At 45.5% G+C, this 16525-nt stretch overlaps 1 protein-coding gene across 21 annotated transcripts in view; it reads left to right on the plus strand.

The window, feature by feature from the left end:
* The window catches only part of DGKZ (diacylglycerol kinase zeta), a 151080-nt gene that overhangs the window by 119359 nt on the left and 15196 nt on the right, over positions 1–16525 (plus strand). For 17 of the 21 annotated variants that reach the window (XR_013228384.1, XR_013228385.1, XR_013228383.1 and 14 more), the window contains 4 exons: positions 537–581; positions 863–932; positions 9296–9336; positions 10895–11079. Coding sequence is in view for 18 of the 21 variants with exons in the window: in XM_077322329.1 (XP_077178444.1) it covers positions 537–581; positions 863–932; positions 9296–9336; positions 10895–11079 (341 nt within the window). In the remaining 3 variants the exon portion in view is untranslated. The remainder of the gene's footprint in view (positions 1–536; positions 582–862; positions 933–9295; positions 9337–10894; positions 11080–16525) is intronic. The other 4 variants (XM_077322326.1, XM_077322333.1, XM_077322332.1 and 1 more) reach the window with 1 other exon arrangement.

The following is a 16525-nucleotide window of genomic DNA, read 5'->3' on the forward strand; positions in this document are numbered from 1 at the left end:
TGCCGAGGGATGTCACTGCTGCCTGACATCCCTGCTCCGCTTGCTTTCCTGCTGGCGCCCCTGAATTCCTGTTGCCCGCTGGGGGGCGCTGCCAGCAGCAGCTGCACAGTGCCATGCCGAGGGGGAGCCCCAGCCATGGTAGCCACTGGAGAGCACTAAAGGTGAGCCAGCGGCAGAGTGGCAAGGCAGCTCCCAAGGCAGCAGTTGGAGAGGAGGACAAGGAGGTGCCGCGGCCCAGTACCGACTGATCCATGGACCAGTACCAGTCCCCGGACCGAGAGTTGTGGACCACTGGCTTATGGAATCATTGCACTTTCATTGTCTTTCCCCCTCACTGCTTCAAATCTTCTCACCATGCTTGAGAGTCATTTGCCTCCAGGGTTTGTAGACTCATTTCTTGGTTTGCATAAACTAACCTGGGTGGCAGAGGAGGCTGCCTGTTCAAAGTGGTGAGGGTTACCCTGTATATTCTCTCACAAAGGAGAGATGCAAGCACATCAACTGTGTTGGTAACCCAGCTCCTTCCCTTTCCACAGGATTTCCCTTCATGTCCTTCCATTGTTCAGAGCCTGTTCCTTCAGGTGTGTATCTTCTGTATCTCACCTTGGCCAGAACCACCTTTTCCCTTTGATGTGCTTGCCATTGATACCTGTCCAGTGAAGTTCAGTGCCTGTTTTTTGGAACCAGCTCTGTGTGCTGTGGCTCTTTGCATACCCTATTTCTATCCTTTTGTCACTACATGTTTACCATTCGTTTTCCTGAGCTTCCTAATGTAGAACCAAGTCATAAGAGATTTCTGAAAGAGGAGCCTGTATGAAAGTGGCATTGAGGAGTCTGATTCTTGTTGCTTCTTTTGTTACAGGAAGGGGATGGAGCCAAACCAAAGACAGTGTCATGCCAGAAGCTGTCCCCCAAGTGGTGTTTCTTAGACTGTAAGTACATGCAGAAATGTCTGTGTGCATGTGGTGGATATATAGATATAAACAGGAGCTGATGCATCAAAGACTAATGTTACCATCTTGGGGAAGCTTATTGCCAGTGACGTGTGCATTTTCATGGGAAATAATTCCTTAATCACACTGCTGTCTTCTTTGTTGAATTCAAATATAAGCTGGGTGGCACCTTCTGTTGTTACATGTTGCCTTTTGATTCCTTTCTTTACTTGCAGCTGAATTTTACAGCTGGGGTGGGGGTTAAAGACCTGATCCCACGTTCACACTAAGTATACCCTCTGCCTAGATACTGGCAAAAAATCCCCAAATTTCACTTGGTTTGTGAATAGGAACCTTCCTACATAGGGATGCCTTGGCCTAGAAATCTCGCTTAAGTGAAATATCATTGAATTGGGTTTGGCCGTATGCAGTATCTGGCAGGCAAATCCATTCCAGCTGGATTCTAACAGAAGTCAGTTGGCTACCCCGTCTTTCCTTTCTTCATGCACAAAAAGAAAGATGCATTGGCTAAAGAGTGTACAACAGTATATGTCATCATATTTTGTGTATTATTAACAAATAGGGAGAGCCTCTTGTGGCGCAGAGTGGTAAGGCAGCCGTCTGAAAACTTTGCTCATGAGGCTGGGAGTTCAATCCCAGCAGCCGGCTCAAGGTTGACTCAGCCTTCCATCCTTCCGAGGTCGGTAAAATGAGTACCCAGCTTGCTGGGGGGTAAACGGTAATGACTGGGGAAGGCACTGGCAAACCACCCCGTATTGAGTCTGCCATAAAAACGCTGGAGGGCGTCACCCCAAGGGTCAGACATGACTTGGTGCTTGCACAGGGGATACCTTTACCTTTAACAAATAGGGGTAAGGGGAACATCTAGGCCAGGGACTGTGTATGTGGGCTAGTAAAGAACTGAGCACAAAATTATGCCTAGACCTGAAAAAATTAAGTTCCTGCTTTCTGAATTGGTAATATTCACAAGACCTCATAAACTTGTAACAGTGGCTTACTGCCCAAAATGTTTACAGGCCTGTAGGCTGGTTCAATAATGTGGAGCATTTGTTACAGTTCCTTTCATAAGAAAAGTGACAGGTTATTGGGACTCATTATTTTAGGGCTATAGGGAGCCTAGGATGGTGGTACTCATGAGAAAATAATTAAATAGCACCTCAGTTTTTTATTCCAGTTTCAAGCATAGTGGGGGCAGAAAAAGCAGGCAAGTTGCAACTGACTTATCGAGACCCCGTATGACCGTGTCTCCCGGTCTCTAGCCTGAAAAAGGTTGGGGACCACTGCCATAGGGTTCTCAAGGCCGCCTCGAGCCTTCGGGGGGAGGCGGGGTATAAATATAAATATAATAATAATAATAATAATAATAATAATAATAATAATAATAATAATAAAGGCAAGAGATGTTCAAAAATGGTTTAGCATTGCCTGACTCTGTGCTGCAACCCTGGAATTCCCGGCTGGTTTCCCAGCCAATCAGAGCCAACCCTACTTAACTTCTGAGATCTTTCTGCATGCACAGTTTATTCCCAATTTTCAGTCTGGTATTGCTTAATTCAACTGCTATGCACGCATTCCGTTCCTATCTTATTTTTTCAGATTTTCCCCATGGAAATGAGGACTATCCACTCTGCATTCTATCAGATTTCTTGGGCGGGGAGACCATCACAGTTAATATTAATCACCTGATTGGTCAATTTCACTGAAGGCAGGGAAGAAGGAGGTTCTTTGATCTGTTGTGCTTCCTCTTTGATATTCTCTCTGGTAGCCAGGAGCAAAATAGCTTCCCCCCATGCATCCATGTACAATGTTGACAGATATTAAATGTATTAAAGCACCTCAGTGGCTTATTTGGGGGGGCGGGGGGGGAGATATTTGTAACATGCCTAGCAAAAGAGCTGGTTCAGTAATAAATGTTTTGCTGCCAAGACCATTTGAGAAGCCATTGGCAGGGAACATTCTTAGGGAAATGTATGAAATTTCAGTTTGAGTCAGTGCCACTGGCCCACTTCCTCAGTGCCACTGATGATGAGACAGAGAGCCTGCTACTGGTGGGGGCCTGTCACATGTGCAGGAGGCCCACCAGTAGCCCCTGCCCCCAATATCCATCCCAGCAGGTAGAGAATGGCAGCTGGAGATGGCCTGGATGTATGCCATGTATTCGAGGAGGGATGTGGCAGTGTGTACAGCCTTTCCTCCACACTGATGGGCATCAATGCCCCGGTCCCCTATCACCTCACTTAGCCCCTCATGTGGGCATCAGCATGGGCTGGCCCCAATGGCTGCCAGTCCCCATCTTGCTCCCAGGGGTGGATATGCGCTGGGGGACATGCAGCCCTAGCCAGCCAGCTCCTCCGCCACCACCCTTGCATCTGATGGTGGGATGCAGGGCACAAGGGAGGTCGTTTCTTTGTGAAGGTCCAGGGTTCGGTCTGGCAGATTGTGGGAGGTGGGAAGGTGGCTAGACCTATTCCACAAAGAGCTGCCAAGCTCAGCAGAAGAGTGTGGGCAAAAAATATGACATAATTTTTCTGCGTGAAAACACTGGCTTTGGGATGAATAAAAGAGAAGAATCGCAGTTTAATTACTCATTAAAAAGACAGGAGGGTAGAAAATCCTGACTGTCATCCACTCAGAAAGTGCAGAATCCACTCAGAAAATGCAGAATCAAAAATTAATCAGGCAAGAATGCATGGTGCACGTGCTGGAAAACACCAGAAAATGCCAAACTCAAGCTAGCCTGGCCTATTCAGGTTAGGGCATTAATTTCAAGCATTGTAGAGTAGAATTCAGGCCAAACAGAGCATCTTCTGCCAGCAGGAGACACTGCTGTATATATAGAGTTCTGGTACCATGAAGTTGTTGCTTCTTGCTATTTCTTTGCATCTGACTCAATGATCTTTCAGCTAAAATATGAATCCCATTTTTCTCCAGCAGGTGGCTATGTAGGAAAAGGAGTAAAGGAAATGTGACAGCTTTAGCCTTACCCAGCCAAATCCAGCAAAAGCTTCTAGGACCAGTGAATATGTTGCATTCATAGCTACTTTTTGTAGATCAAATTCAATTATAGATTTTACAGTGGGTGTACAATGAGGAAAGGAAGTGCAGCTGGTTGGGGCTCTCCCCGACCCCCCCTTTTGCTGAGTCTCTGACCCAACCAACTCTGTTTTTGCAGGAATCCCCCTCCCTTCCCAATGCTCAGTGGGGCAGCAGAAACTTATTTACAAACACAGCTTTGTTCCAGCTCCTTTCTCAGACCCTCTCCCCGCACCCCAGCTGAGGAACTGATGCTGTGCTGCAGACTGCACATTTCACTTTTACTAGCACATTTTTGCTGGTTTTGGTTTGAACAAGACTCAGGGGGGCTGTCTCACAGACAGAGACAATAGAGCCTTTTGTGCCCTTGTAGCAGTGGAGGAATGAGTTCCCAAACACACAGGGAGCAGCTAGCTTAGGCTATTGGGCTGCAGTGAGCCTGAAAGCCACCAAGGCCTCCCTCCACCAAGGTCATCGCAAGCACCAATGAGGAGGCCCAACAGGTGGGGCCTGTTTCCATGGAATTTAGGACTAGGAAGAACCCAGAAAGTAGGCTGGGCACAGGTCATACTAAGTCACTTTGGGGAGAGATTTCATTCCAAAACTCTCTCATGCTGACTAAAGAATTGTCTCCATCCTTCCTTCATGCTATTTTTATTCCCATCTCATTTGGCTTCTTGTAATCTCCTCTTCACAATTTTCTGTTTGATTGCCAGTTTGTTTTGTTTTGTATAGCACCCAGCCCTTATTGCACAAAAGGGGGTGAGGGGTTGACCTTGAATCAGTTTTGGTTGCTAAATTGGTAGCTTTTTCTTCCCTTCCAAACCATTCCTCATTCTGTATACAAATAAGAACTCACCCACCAGATGTGCATAGTCCAGGCTTTCTCAGCCAGAGTCTTGTGAAACCCTGAATGGGTGGGAGTTAATTTTTAATATATTTTAAAAATTTGTTAAACATTTATGAGGTGATGTGACCATATGTGGTCATGTTGACCTCCCCACTCCTCCCAAACTGGCCAATTCTTGGCCTGGAAGGGGTGGGGGAAGGGGAGGGACCCCAGGTGGGCCTGTACACAGCTCTGCTTCCCAATCATATTCTGCACAATCCACCACTTCTGGGGTTTCTCTAAGCCTGAAGACTATTTCAGGGGTTTCTCAATGGTAAAAAAAGCTGAGAAAAGCTGGCATAGTCCCTTATTACTAGGAAAAGTATGAGCTTACTGATATTGCTACTGTTTTGTAAATGGTGGTTATGGTTTCCTGCTGAGGTGAAACATTCTCTTATGCATATACACATATGAGGGTCTTGTTCCCAGATATTAGCACAGCAGATTATTTTCTCCTCCTTGCCAGTTTCCCAGCAGCATGTTCCAAATGGAGGAAAATGTGTTGATGAAAAAAGGCTTGAGTGGCATTCAAGGGCAATGCAGGCTCATTAAAATGGTTGAATTACTGGCCTTCATCAACTGCTCTGTGGCTGTAAATCTCTCCCCGGGACAGGATAAACGAGGCTCTTTCACTCTCCTAATCTGCTCTGGCTTGTGTCATGGACACCCCTCCCTCCCCCATTACTTCTTTATTCCCAGGGAGAATTCCCAAGTCTTTGTAGGATCCAGCCTTAGCAACCCCAGCTTCTCTTCAGCCTTATGAGAGATCATAATAGATGCCCTTCCATTAATGGAACATTTAACAGAGGTGCGGTCCTGTGTCACACTTCTCATTTGCCTTCTCTGGAGCTCTCAAATATAGCTCATACATTGAAAATGAGAGGATTATTGAACCTGAATGTATGCTTATTTTATAGTTCTCCCCCACCCCCACTATACCTGTAAAATGTTTTGCCTCAGAAATCTCCAGTAGGACCTAAAAATGCCTTTTGGCATGATAGGAAAATAGAGCTCCATTGTCATTGGGGAGGTTCTTATGATCTCGGTGGCTGGCCTCAAATGAAAGAGCAAATTGCAGTAAGTGAACCTGGTATCTCCTCAGATTTTTGAGCTGTCTCCTGCCTTCTCACTCTCCCCTCCCCCCCCCCCCCGCCTCACCTGCATACACGACCAGGTAGTTAGAGACTTCCATTTTCATGGCAAAACTGGCTATCAGTTTTGAAATCCTGGTTTGCAGGGCAAGTTCAAGCCATAGTTTGTTAGTTCAGATATAATGGCAAACCGTGACTTGTTCTGAAGTCAGGTTATTAGGTGTGCATGAGAGGGAGAGAGAATCACAAGCACTAGAATCCAATAATCACTGCATTCATACATGCATATAATTACATGGAAATAAGCCTGTATGAATCAGAAGTAATCCTGTATTTTGCTCCTTAGCGCTGGAGCAGTTCCCAGTGTATCAGTGTTGCTTTTTGGAACGAGTGAGATTACAGGAACCACTCCCATCCCGGAAGTTAATCTTCATGCAGTCACAAGGATATACACAAGTCTGTGGTTGATCCTGTTCAGATCATTGTTCATCTGCCACCTATTTAAACTGACTGTTAGAGGCCGGGTGGAGCAGCCCAAGGTTCTCCATTCTTTTTGGAAATAACTGTGGATGCTACCTGTACAAGATGAAAAAGCCTACAGGGACAAAATTGTCTGCATTCACAATAAGAGTTTATATTTTAACATTTTTTTAAATGCACAGATTTCCCTCATGGGCATTGATTCTTGGATCCTTGTATTGGAAAGGGCAAGAGGTCCTACATGTGCAGTTCTGTAAGCAAGTCATCTGACTGCACAGGAAGTCCCTGAACATCTGCAAAGCAGATTTGAGAAGCTTTCCTCTGCTACTCTCCATTCAAAAGACTATATTTGCACTTCTGGTGGCATGGTAGTCTTTACCCCCTCCCCCCAATTAAAGTGCTTCAATTCCGGCCTGTTCAGTCTGCTGCACTTTCCCTGTCCCGACAGTGGGAGTTTAGCTGACATCCCACTTTGTTGCTGCTGAAATGGAGGGCCCTTTCTAAATGCTCTGGTTAAAGGAGAAGAGAATGAGAGATGTTTGTTTCTTGCCCATTTTTACTGCCCAGTGTCTCAAAACAGCTTACAATCGCCAAGCCTTCCTCTCCCCACAACATACACCCCGTGAGGCAGGTGAGGCTGAGAGAGCTCTGAGAGAACTGTCATCGGCTCATCTGCAGTGTAGGGAGGACGAATGGAGAAGTCAACAGGAGCCTGTGGCAAGAGGGCCGGTGGATTCCTGCTCTCCTGCCTGCCTCTCCAGTCTTGTGCTGTCTTGTTTGCCTCCCTGACTAGGAAAAACCATGAGGGAGGAGATGGGGCTGCATTTTAGAGACAAGAGAACAGCCACGTTGTTACGGTGACTGGATTTTTTCAGCCCCAGACTTCAGAGGGAGCAGAGGAGGGCATGGAAGACCGAGGGGAAATGTGGGGGCCATTCCGCACCAGGATCTATGTAGCAAATTGGTTGCGGAATGAAAAAATGCCATTTTAAATAGTGGAATTTGTCGTTATGCATACCTGCCTTTGTAGTGGAATCCAATTGCGTTTCTATCGTTTCCCACAGGTTTCCGGTCTCAGCAAAAATCGTTAGCCAGGAAGCGATATTGCAGAGCTTTGTCCCGCCTCTGGCCGTCAAGCAGCCAATGGGCTGCCGTCATCATGCTCCCAAAAAGCCCCTTTCCCTTTAAGGAAGGTTAAAAAAAAAAAAAACACGGTGAAACGAATCTGTGTTGATTTGTTGCAACGGAGAGACCCATCTAGATAGCATAGCAGGTGGTGTTTGAGCTGCCATTTCATCATTGCCACGCTCCCCCCGAGTGAAAAAAAAATACCTCCCCCCCCGCACGGGCGCGGTTTTCGGCCGAAAATACAGTGAAAAATAAAGGGAAAATAAGCCAGCAAACGGGGCTGTGTGTTGCTTCGTGCTTGGTGACTTAAAACAGCTCTGGGGAGGGACTGCAGCCAGGGAAGCCTCGCTGGGTAAACGAAAGCTTGCCAGTGCGTTGATCTCCGCTCGCTCCGAGAAAAAAAAAATTGCGATCGCGTTGCCGGAAGATCAGAGGAGAGAGCTAGGGGGAGGGACTTTGTTGGAACCGCAACAATGTTAACGCACAGGTCTTTTTCGCTAGTGTTGCAGATTGGTTGCAAGAGTGTAGCGCTTTCCGGAGGGTGAATCCACTTTTTGGGATTTCCCTGAAAGCACTACAACGAAGCGCTCTTTGCGGATCGGTTTCAGGAGTGTTGCAGATTGTCAACGACGTTGTGCATAACAGCAAAACAGTAGCGATTTCAATTTGCAACCATTGTGCAATTTTGAGCGAGTGCGGAATGGCCCTGGGTTCTAACCTGACACTCTACCGCATGCTTACTGTTTCCATGGTAACAGAAAAATAGGTGGGGACTGTATTTTACAATGTGTATGTTTTGGGTATGACTGAATTCGTAAATTTTGCTCTCAAACCAAAGGCTTTTTAAAAATCCTCAACTGCATGTATAATTTGGGATATAACTTGTAGCATGCTTTGAAATCAGCTGCTGCTGTCCAATTAATGTGTGGTGTCCCTTAGTTCAGTCCTTGGGAGTGCAAAAATGGCCCTTATGCACATGAATTATAGTTCCCTGATTGTGATAGAGCCATTGTCAAGAATTAGCCTTGCTTGTCCCTCTTCTTTTATTGACTCTAGTGATCTAAATAACTGAGTGTGGTTAATGGGCTAAGTCCTGAAGCAAGAAAGCTTTATAGATTCTGCCTCAGCCATTGCAAATGAATATTATGCCACGTCAGACTTTAAACCTAGCTTGTTCCTGTGCATCTGCATGCCCCCTGCACCTCCCTCCTTCTCCCTTAGTGTGCAGAGCTTGCTTGAATACCTCCCAGCTTGGTCAAGTTCCAGTTCATTCAGCTGTCCAAAAGCAAGAACCTCAAGAACTTGAGTCTGTTTACTTCCCACAGACTAGGATTCTAAACCTTGATTAAGAGTCCCAGCTTGTCTGGGGTAAACAGCTCCAGTTCTCAGAGGCTGCTGCATTCATACATCACAGTGGATTGCAGTTTGATTAAGCCAAGAAGTGCTCAGTCAAGTTCCATGCTGCAGCAAAGGAGCGTCAAGAGTTGTGTGAACACAGCAGTTATAACTTACTGTGATGTGATGCCTGAAGGCAGCCTAGGGGATTCTGAAAGCATGCCTTGATCCATCTCTGCCGTGCATATGTAATTGAGGATGATCTTACTGATCTACCCTGCATGGCTGCTGTGAGTATTGCAGAGAAAATATATGTGGAATATTCTGAACGGTCTAAAGCATTCTCAGAATACAAAGTGATGTTTTATTCTCTTTCTATCTTGCAGCAACTACAGCAGATCGTTTTTACAGAATAGACCGTGCACAGGTAAGCTCCAGTTTGCTTTCAGGGAAAGGTGAGAATGGCTGCATGCCTCCATGAAAATGCACATATGTGGAACCTACACCTTGATTTCCATTCCTTGAATGTTCCAGGCTTTATGATTTTATTTATGGGACATAGCAATTTGGTCTTGAGGGCAGAGATTTCTTGCAGTCAGAAAGCACTAGATTTTTTCTTGATCTTTTCTTTTTCTTTCTTGGTCCATGCAGGTGGAAGCAACATTTAGGGTACAATGTCACTAAATGCGTAGAGAAGAATGTCTGGGAAATATAGGGAAGGCTTCTTCATATATTGGGACAATGTTAGACCTTGTGGGTTTTGTCTCCAGTGAAATCCCTCATTTCTCTATACACATTGGATTGGATCCAGCAATTAACTGCCAATAGCAGAAGAGGAGTGACTTTCACCTGTTTCTTCCTTCCCACCACCACAGATCTGAAGTTCACCCCTTATAGTGTTTTTGAGGGTCCCAGTTCTCTCAAACAACATTTTGGGAAGGATTTCTAGATGCAGTGTTAGGTAAAAGCACAAAATTTGTCCCGTTCTGCTGAGGCTAATCCTTCTGTGGAAATTCCTCATTTCTTTCTCAATTTACAGTATTTCACAAGTCACAATTATAGACAAAAGCTTTGAAATTGGCTGTTCTGAAATGCAGTTAAAGACTCTAAATTCTGTACTGTAAATGCAATAAGAAAATGCATGGTTATGTTTTCATAACAGACAATCTGTACCCTTATACTTAGCAAAAAAATACATCATAATCTGCTGGTATATTTTGGGGCTAGGAAAGTTTTGGCTTGGTTATTGTCTTGCTGAGCAAGAAGCATGAGAGTGGGACAAATGATCTCATAAAAGCAGAGAAAGTGCGATTGGTCGGGATGGCGAGTGGCAACCTCTCCCCTTTTGAAATCAGGCCCCTGGCACTCACTCTGTTTCGCTACTCTTAGGGAAGTAATAGAATTCCATGTCTTTCCCCATCATGTAATATTTCTGTCTTCAAATGGAAAACGTCTTTATTCTCTAGATTTTGTCCAGGTGGCTGCATATTCCACGGTAGTACAGCGTGTGTACCCTAGCAAATCAGATCTGTCGGTGAACAATGTAACGCAGTGGGTATGCCACTTCTGTACACTCAGCAGCTTCAGATGGGAGCCGATGACTGTATTTAGATGTCACCACAAGGCAACATTCAGCTAAAGATGTACATGAGCCAAATCTGCTTTTGAGCCACATCCACGTTTTCCTCCTGCCTCCTCCCTTCTTCTGCAGACAGTCTTTGTAAACTAACTCCGTCTGTCTATGACAAACATGAGTTGACGGGGATGAATTGTTGGCCTGTGATGTCTGAATGTATAAAACTTTCACCAAGGTTCCAGAAAGAGCATTTCTAGTCAGATGCCAGTGCTTTGTTTGTCCTTCTTCCACTATTGCTTTTGAAAGGGGAATTAGTCAAGAAACTAATGTTCTTGTCCAGAAGATGAATAGTAAAGTTGGACTTGGTATGCTAATCCTATCTCTGAAGTGACTGACATGTACTTTTCAGGAACATCTGAACTATGTGACGGAGATCTCTCAGGATGAGCTCTTTGTGCTGGACCCAGAACTTGTGCTCACCCAGACTGTGGGCACGTCTCCTGCCATGCCTGATCTTGTTGATGTGCCCTCAACACCCACAAGGCAACACCTTGCTGTCCCAACTTCATCATCACCACCCACACTCGTTTCCAGGTAAGGTTGTCTGCTTGGAGCCTGGAGGTAAGAAAGACCAGGCTAGCTTGTGGAAGGACCCAAGGAAGATCAGAGGGTTAGTTTAAAAACAGGAGCAGGGTGGGGTTAAGTTTAAATGGGCAAGCACTGACTTGCTTACCTGTCATATACCCCTTATCCAGGGGCATTCATTGATTTGTTAAACAGGCTACCTACATCTGATCTGAAGTTGGTAAATCTGACATTGTTTGAAGCCAGGATTGCATTTCAGTAGTGGCATGCTGATACGTGAAAGGAAGACACATGCAAGACAACTGGTGTGGTACAATAAAATAAGCGAGAAAACACCGGGTTCTCTCTTTCCTGGCCTATTCTGTCTATGCAGATAGGTCCATACTACATGTTTCATTTAACACATGACCCCAACAGGGATTGGCAACAGGGTGTCAGCTGTGAGTTCCCTGTGGGGGCTCAATTCAGAAGTGCCATGGGGGCCTAATTTGGACTGAAACTATGACCTGGGTGGAGAAGGGCCTCCAACCTTCGTCCTCTTGTACCATTTTCCCACCCCCAAATGACTGGAGGATGGGGAAGGCTTCGTGTACACTATTCAGTAAATTTGTAGCCCTCCAGTGAGACAAGAACTATTTGGAGGACACAGGGAGGGAAGGCTGAAGGCCCTTCTCCCCTTTGCCATGGTGTCAGTACAAATCAGGACCCTGCAGCCCCAGACAGATTCCATCTGGGCTCCCCCCCCCGCCCCATATCACCCTGATTCAGACAAAATCTCAAACAAAAAAGCTCTTGGTTTCCTGATCCCATGATATATATATATTATTTAAAGTGGATGAGATTATTAAATAACAGATTCTCTTTAATTTATGGTTTACACTGTGCAGATTGCAGTAGGATACAGTGCACAATAGCCACCCAACTTCTTCTGAACAAGAAAGAAGTTACCCATTTTGTTTGTCTTTTGGGGCAACTCCCTATTTACATAAATGCTAAACTTAATAGCTTTATGGTCACTGCTCCCAACTGGTGCTGTCATGTTTCTGTCTCTCACCCGGCCCCCAGCGTTACTTCGGACCAAGTCCCAGGTCACCTCTCCCTCCCCACTCCGGGGGTTCTGTGACCATCTGCTCCATGGCACAGTCACTGTGTCTAGAAACCCAGTCTCTCTCTCCTGACTTGTGGGTAGTTGAAATCACTTGTTACTACACAGTTATTCCATCTAGCTGCTTTCCTTAATTCTTTTGCTGTTTTTAAATCAGCCTCTAACTTTTGATCTGGTGGGAAATAACAAATTCCCAGAGTTTAAGCTTCCTTCTGGCCCCACTATTTCCACTTATACCATTTCTGTAAACAAATCTGTTTCACTTCCATTCTCAATTTTTCTGGTTTGTATCCCCCTTTCTGACTTTTCTCTCCCTATCCTTCCAATACATTTTATATCCAGAAATCACTGTATCCCACTGATTACCTTCATCTCACCAAGCTTCAGAAGTGCTCAAAGTTCTCGTCTGACACTAAGCATTCCTGCTCCTCCATTGTACCTTGGGCACTTCTAGCATTAGCATATAAAAATCTATAATTCCCCAGACATGTTAGGCCTGTAGCCTTCCTCCTGTGGCCTCTAGACCTTGTCAAGTGGTCAATATTGTTTATCACCCTCATCCATTTTCCTAGCTTTGCATTTCTTAGAGATGAGCCATTCCAGACCAGAGATATTTCTTCTTCTGTTGCTTTTCCCACAGGATTGAGTTTAAAATCTGCGTTACCACTTTTTAAAATGTTAAGTGCCAGCAGACTGATTCCGTAGAATCATAGAGTTGGAAGGGGCCATACAGGCCATCTAGTCCAACCCCCTGCTCAACGCAGGATCAGCCCAAAGGATCCTAAAGCATCCAAGAAAAGTGTGTATCCAACCTTTGCTTGAAGACTGCCAGTGAGGGGGAGCTCACCACCTCCTTAGGCAGCCTATTCCACTGCTGAACTACTCTGACTGTGAAGAATTTTTTTCCTGATATCTAGCCTATATCGTTGTACTTGTAGTTTAAACCCATTCCTTCTTGAGATAAGTGGAGGCCAGCTCTTTTGCATAGGTCCTGCTTGTTCCAAAAAGCATCCCAGTGCCTAAGAAACTTAAACCCTTCCTCCTTACACTATCATCTCATCCACTCATTGAGACTCCTAGTTCCTGCCTGTCTAGCTGGCCCTGTGTGTGGAACAGACAGCACTTCTGAGAAGGCTACCTTGGAGGTCCTGTCCCTGCCTAGCAGCCTAAATTTTATCTCCAGGCTCACATGACCACATTTTCCCACATTGTTGGTGCCAACATGTACCATGACCACTGGCTCCTCCCCAGCACTGTCTGCCAGCCTATCTAGGCCATGTGCAATATCCACTACCTTCACACCAAGTAGGCAAGTCACCATGAGGCCAGTATGTGGGTGGGTTCACAACCTATCTGTCTATATGCCTAAGGATCAAATCACCAACTACCAAGAGCCCCTCCCTCCCCAAGGAAGGTTCCATGGTGTGAAAGTATACCTGTTCAACTGTAGAAGGGGTCCCTTCTGGGGTAACATTCCCCCTTACTTCAGCACAGGGCCCTGTTTCCCCTTGACCCTCGTACTCCTTGACAGTGGCAGGGCTGCCATTCTCGGAGTGGGACACATCTAACAAGTCCCTGAGAGCCTTATCTGTGTGCCTAGCTGATTGTCTCTACTTTTCCAGGCCAGCCATCTTGACCTTGAGGATACAACTCATTCCTGAGGATCAGGAGCTCCTTGCACCAAGCCCACACCCATGATTTCTGTTCATCTGGCAGATAGTCATACATGTTGCAGTCAGTGCAATACACAGGATAGCCTCAGCCTCTTGCTGGCATTCTACCTTCATAACTGTTTTGTTTTTAAATAACCTTTTTCCTACTTCTCTTTGCAGAAAGTGTGCTTACCCTTTTAGGGATGTGGAAAGATTACTACCCTGGCTTCCACACCCTGCTGCTGAACTTGCTTGTTTATTTCCTTATTCCAGATACTTTGTCATTGGAGCTGGGCCTGTTACCTCAAAGAGCTGGGGCCTGCTCCTAGGAGCCCCAAATAAGTAGCATAGACCAAATTTTCACAACCCACTGGAGCAAACCACACTGATTGGGAGCTATCCAAAAAAGGATGAGTCAGCCTCTGGTTGATTAACAATAGTTGAAAGAGAGCTGATCAGACAAGAGCTCTTCTCCTTCCTAGCTAATTCAATTTCAAATGTTAATTTAGCTCTTCTAAACTTCCATAAGGAAGGCCGAGCATCAAAGAATTGAGGCTTTTGAACTCTGGTGCTGGAGAAGACTCTTGTGAGTCCCTTGGACTGCAAGGCGAACAAACCGGTCAGTCCTAGAGGAGATCAGCCCTGACTGCTCCTTAGAAGGCCAGATCCTGAAGATGAAACTCAAATACTTTGGCCACCTCATGAGAAGGAAGGACTCCCTGGAGAAGAGCCTAATGCTGGGAGCAATTGAGGGCAAAAGAAGAAGGGGACGGCAGAAAATGAGGTGGCTGGATTGAGTCCCTGAAGCAGTTGGTGCAAATTTAAATGGACTCCAGGGAATGGTAGAGGACAGGAAGGCCTGGAGGATCATTGTCCATGGGGTCACGATGGGTTGGACATGACTTCGCAACTAACAACAACAATAACAACAAACTTGAATTAAAGGGGACCCTAGCTTAGTAGCTTCAACAGTTACAGGAGGTTTCCAGCTGCTTGTTTTCTTGGAAGGGGGGGGACCCTTCCTTAAAGAATGTAAAAAATTGCTCTTTTTCTAAGCTTTATTTAAACCCTAGCTGCAGTTTGTTTTTTGTTTGTATTTTTCTAAGGCCTAGTCTTATCTGTGAACTTACTGGGCATTTCCACATGGAGGGGTAAAATGCAAGTGGCTTCCTGCTAGCAAGCATAGGATGGTAAATCTCATATTTGCAGCCCTCCTCACAGGGAGACCCCTCCCATGTTTTCCCTCTGCCCCAGCAAGGCTTTTTGCCTTCTGATGAGGCTGCAAGGGAAAACAAGCTGAACTTCTTCCTCTGCACCTTGGCTTGTCAATCCCAGCAAGCCACCAATCACAGCACAGCAGTTCTCTCATGAACCTTTCTTCCCCCTCTCCAGCCCCCCCCCCATTTTTTAAAAATAAGGCACTTATGCATTGCTATGTGGTAATGCTATAACTCAGCATCTTTAACAAAATCAACACTGCCCCTTTGCTATGGAGAAACACCAGAACAATAAAGCATCATCCCCCCCCCCTATTTGGGGATTTGTTTTTGTTTGTTTGTTTTGCACTTTATGTCTGTCTGTGTGGATTTCTAAGATGCTGCCCATTGTCCATGAAGCCCAATAAGACATTTTGTACTAATGGTTGGCTTTAAAGGAAGCTGCTCAGATCCCTGTAGGATAAGCAGAAGGCAGTCAGATCACCCCCCCCCTTTCCCAGCTCATTTCCCACCTGCAGGAAATGCAAATGGGACTGTTTTTGCCTGCCCGAGTTGTGAGAAGGCTAGACAGGTAACTGAAGCCCAAAAATACATTTTGTGCTAATGGGAAGGCTTAAAAACAAAGCCCACAAGTGGCTGAATGATCAGGAGAAAGCTGCTCAATCACCCACCTGCCCCCCTTTCCCACCTTATTTCCCACCTCCAGAAGGCAAAACAGGGCAGTGTTTTGCCTGCCTGATCCCAAGAAGATCGTGGACACTTTAAAGAAAATTTCATGTCACCTTGCCTAATGTAGGTTTGTGGTCCCTCTGAAAGACACGGACCACACCATTAAAAAAAAATTACTCAAAGCAGGAAATGGAGAAGCGAGGGCAGGACAAAGCTGCCGAGACTATTGCGCATTTCCCCCTCCATATAATCTTTTCCCTGGTTGCTCACTAGTGGTTCTCTAGTGGTTTGCATGATTTAGCATGGTAAATTCACTTTCCTGGATTTACTGCATCACGATTTAAAAATGGCCAAATTATGACCTGGCTACTCGACAGCCTCAGGATGTTGGCAAGTCATGTGGAGTGGGCTGTACAGGCCCCCGACATGCCAAGGCTGCCCAGCCTGAGGTATTGGTGCTTTAACCTGTAGGTGTAATAAACCTTAAACTATTCCTACGCCCACAATTTTAATCTTTTCCTTTGTTTGGCCCCTTTAACTCTTCCTGTAGGGCAATAAAACTAGCCAAGAACACCTAAGACTGTTTAGAACTAAAATTAGCTATACCTAAGTAGTTTGAACAGCTACAATACGAAAAAGTTACCAAATGGTGGTACCTAGAGGTATTTTAACAATTGCCATTATTACTATTTAACCTTTTTCACTTAGCCTATGACTGAACTTTAGAATAAAAGTTGGGTATAAATGTGGATGGATAGATGGATGGGTGCCACTTACCCCTCCTAGCCCATTTATTAAACTTGCCTGTTTAT

The sequence above is a fragment of the Paroedura picta genome, chromosome 2, assembly GCF_049243985.1.
Source record: "Paroedura picta isolate Pp20150507F chromosome 2, Ppicta_v3.0, whole genome shotgun sequence".
NCBI classification, from domain to species: Eukaryota; Metazoa; Chordata; class Lepidosauria; order Squamata; family Gekkonidae; genus Paroedura; species Paroedura picta.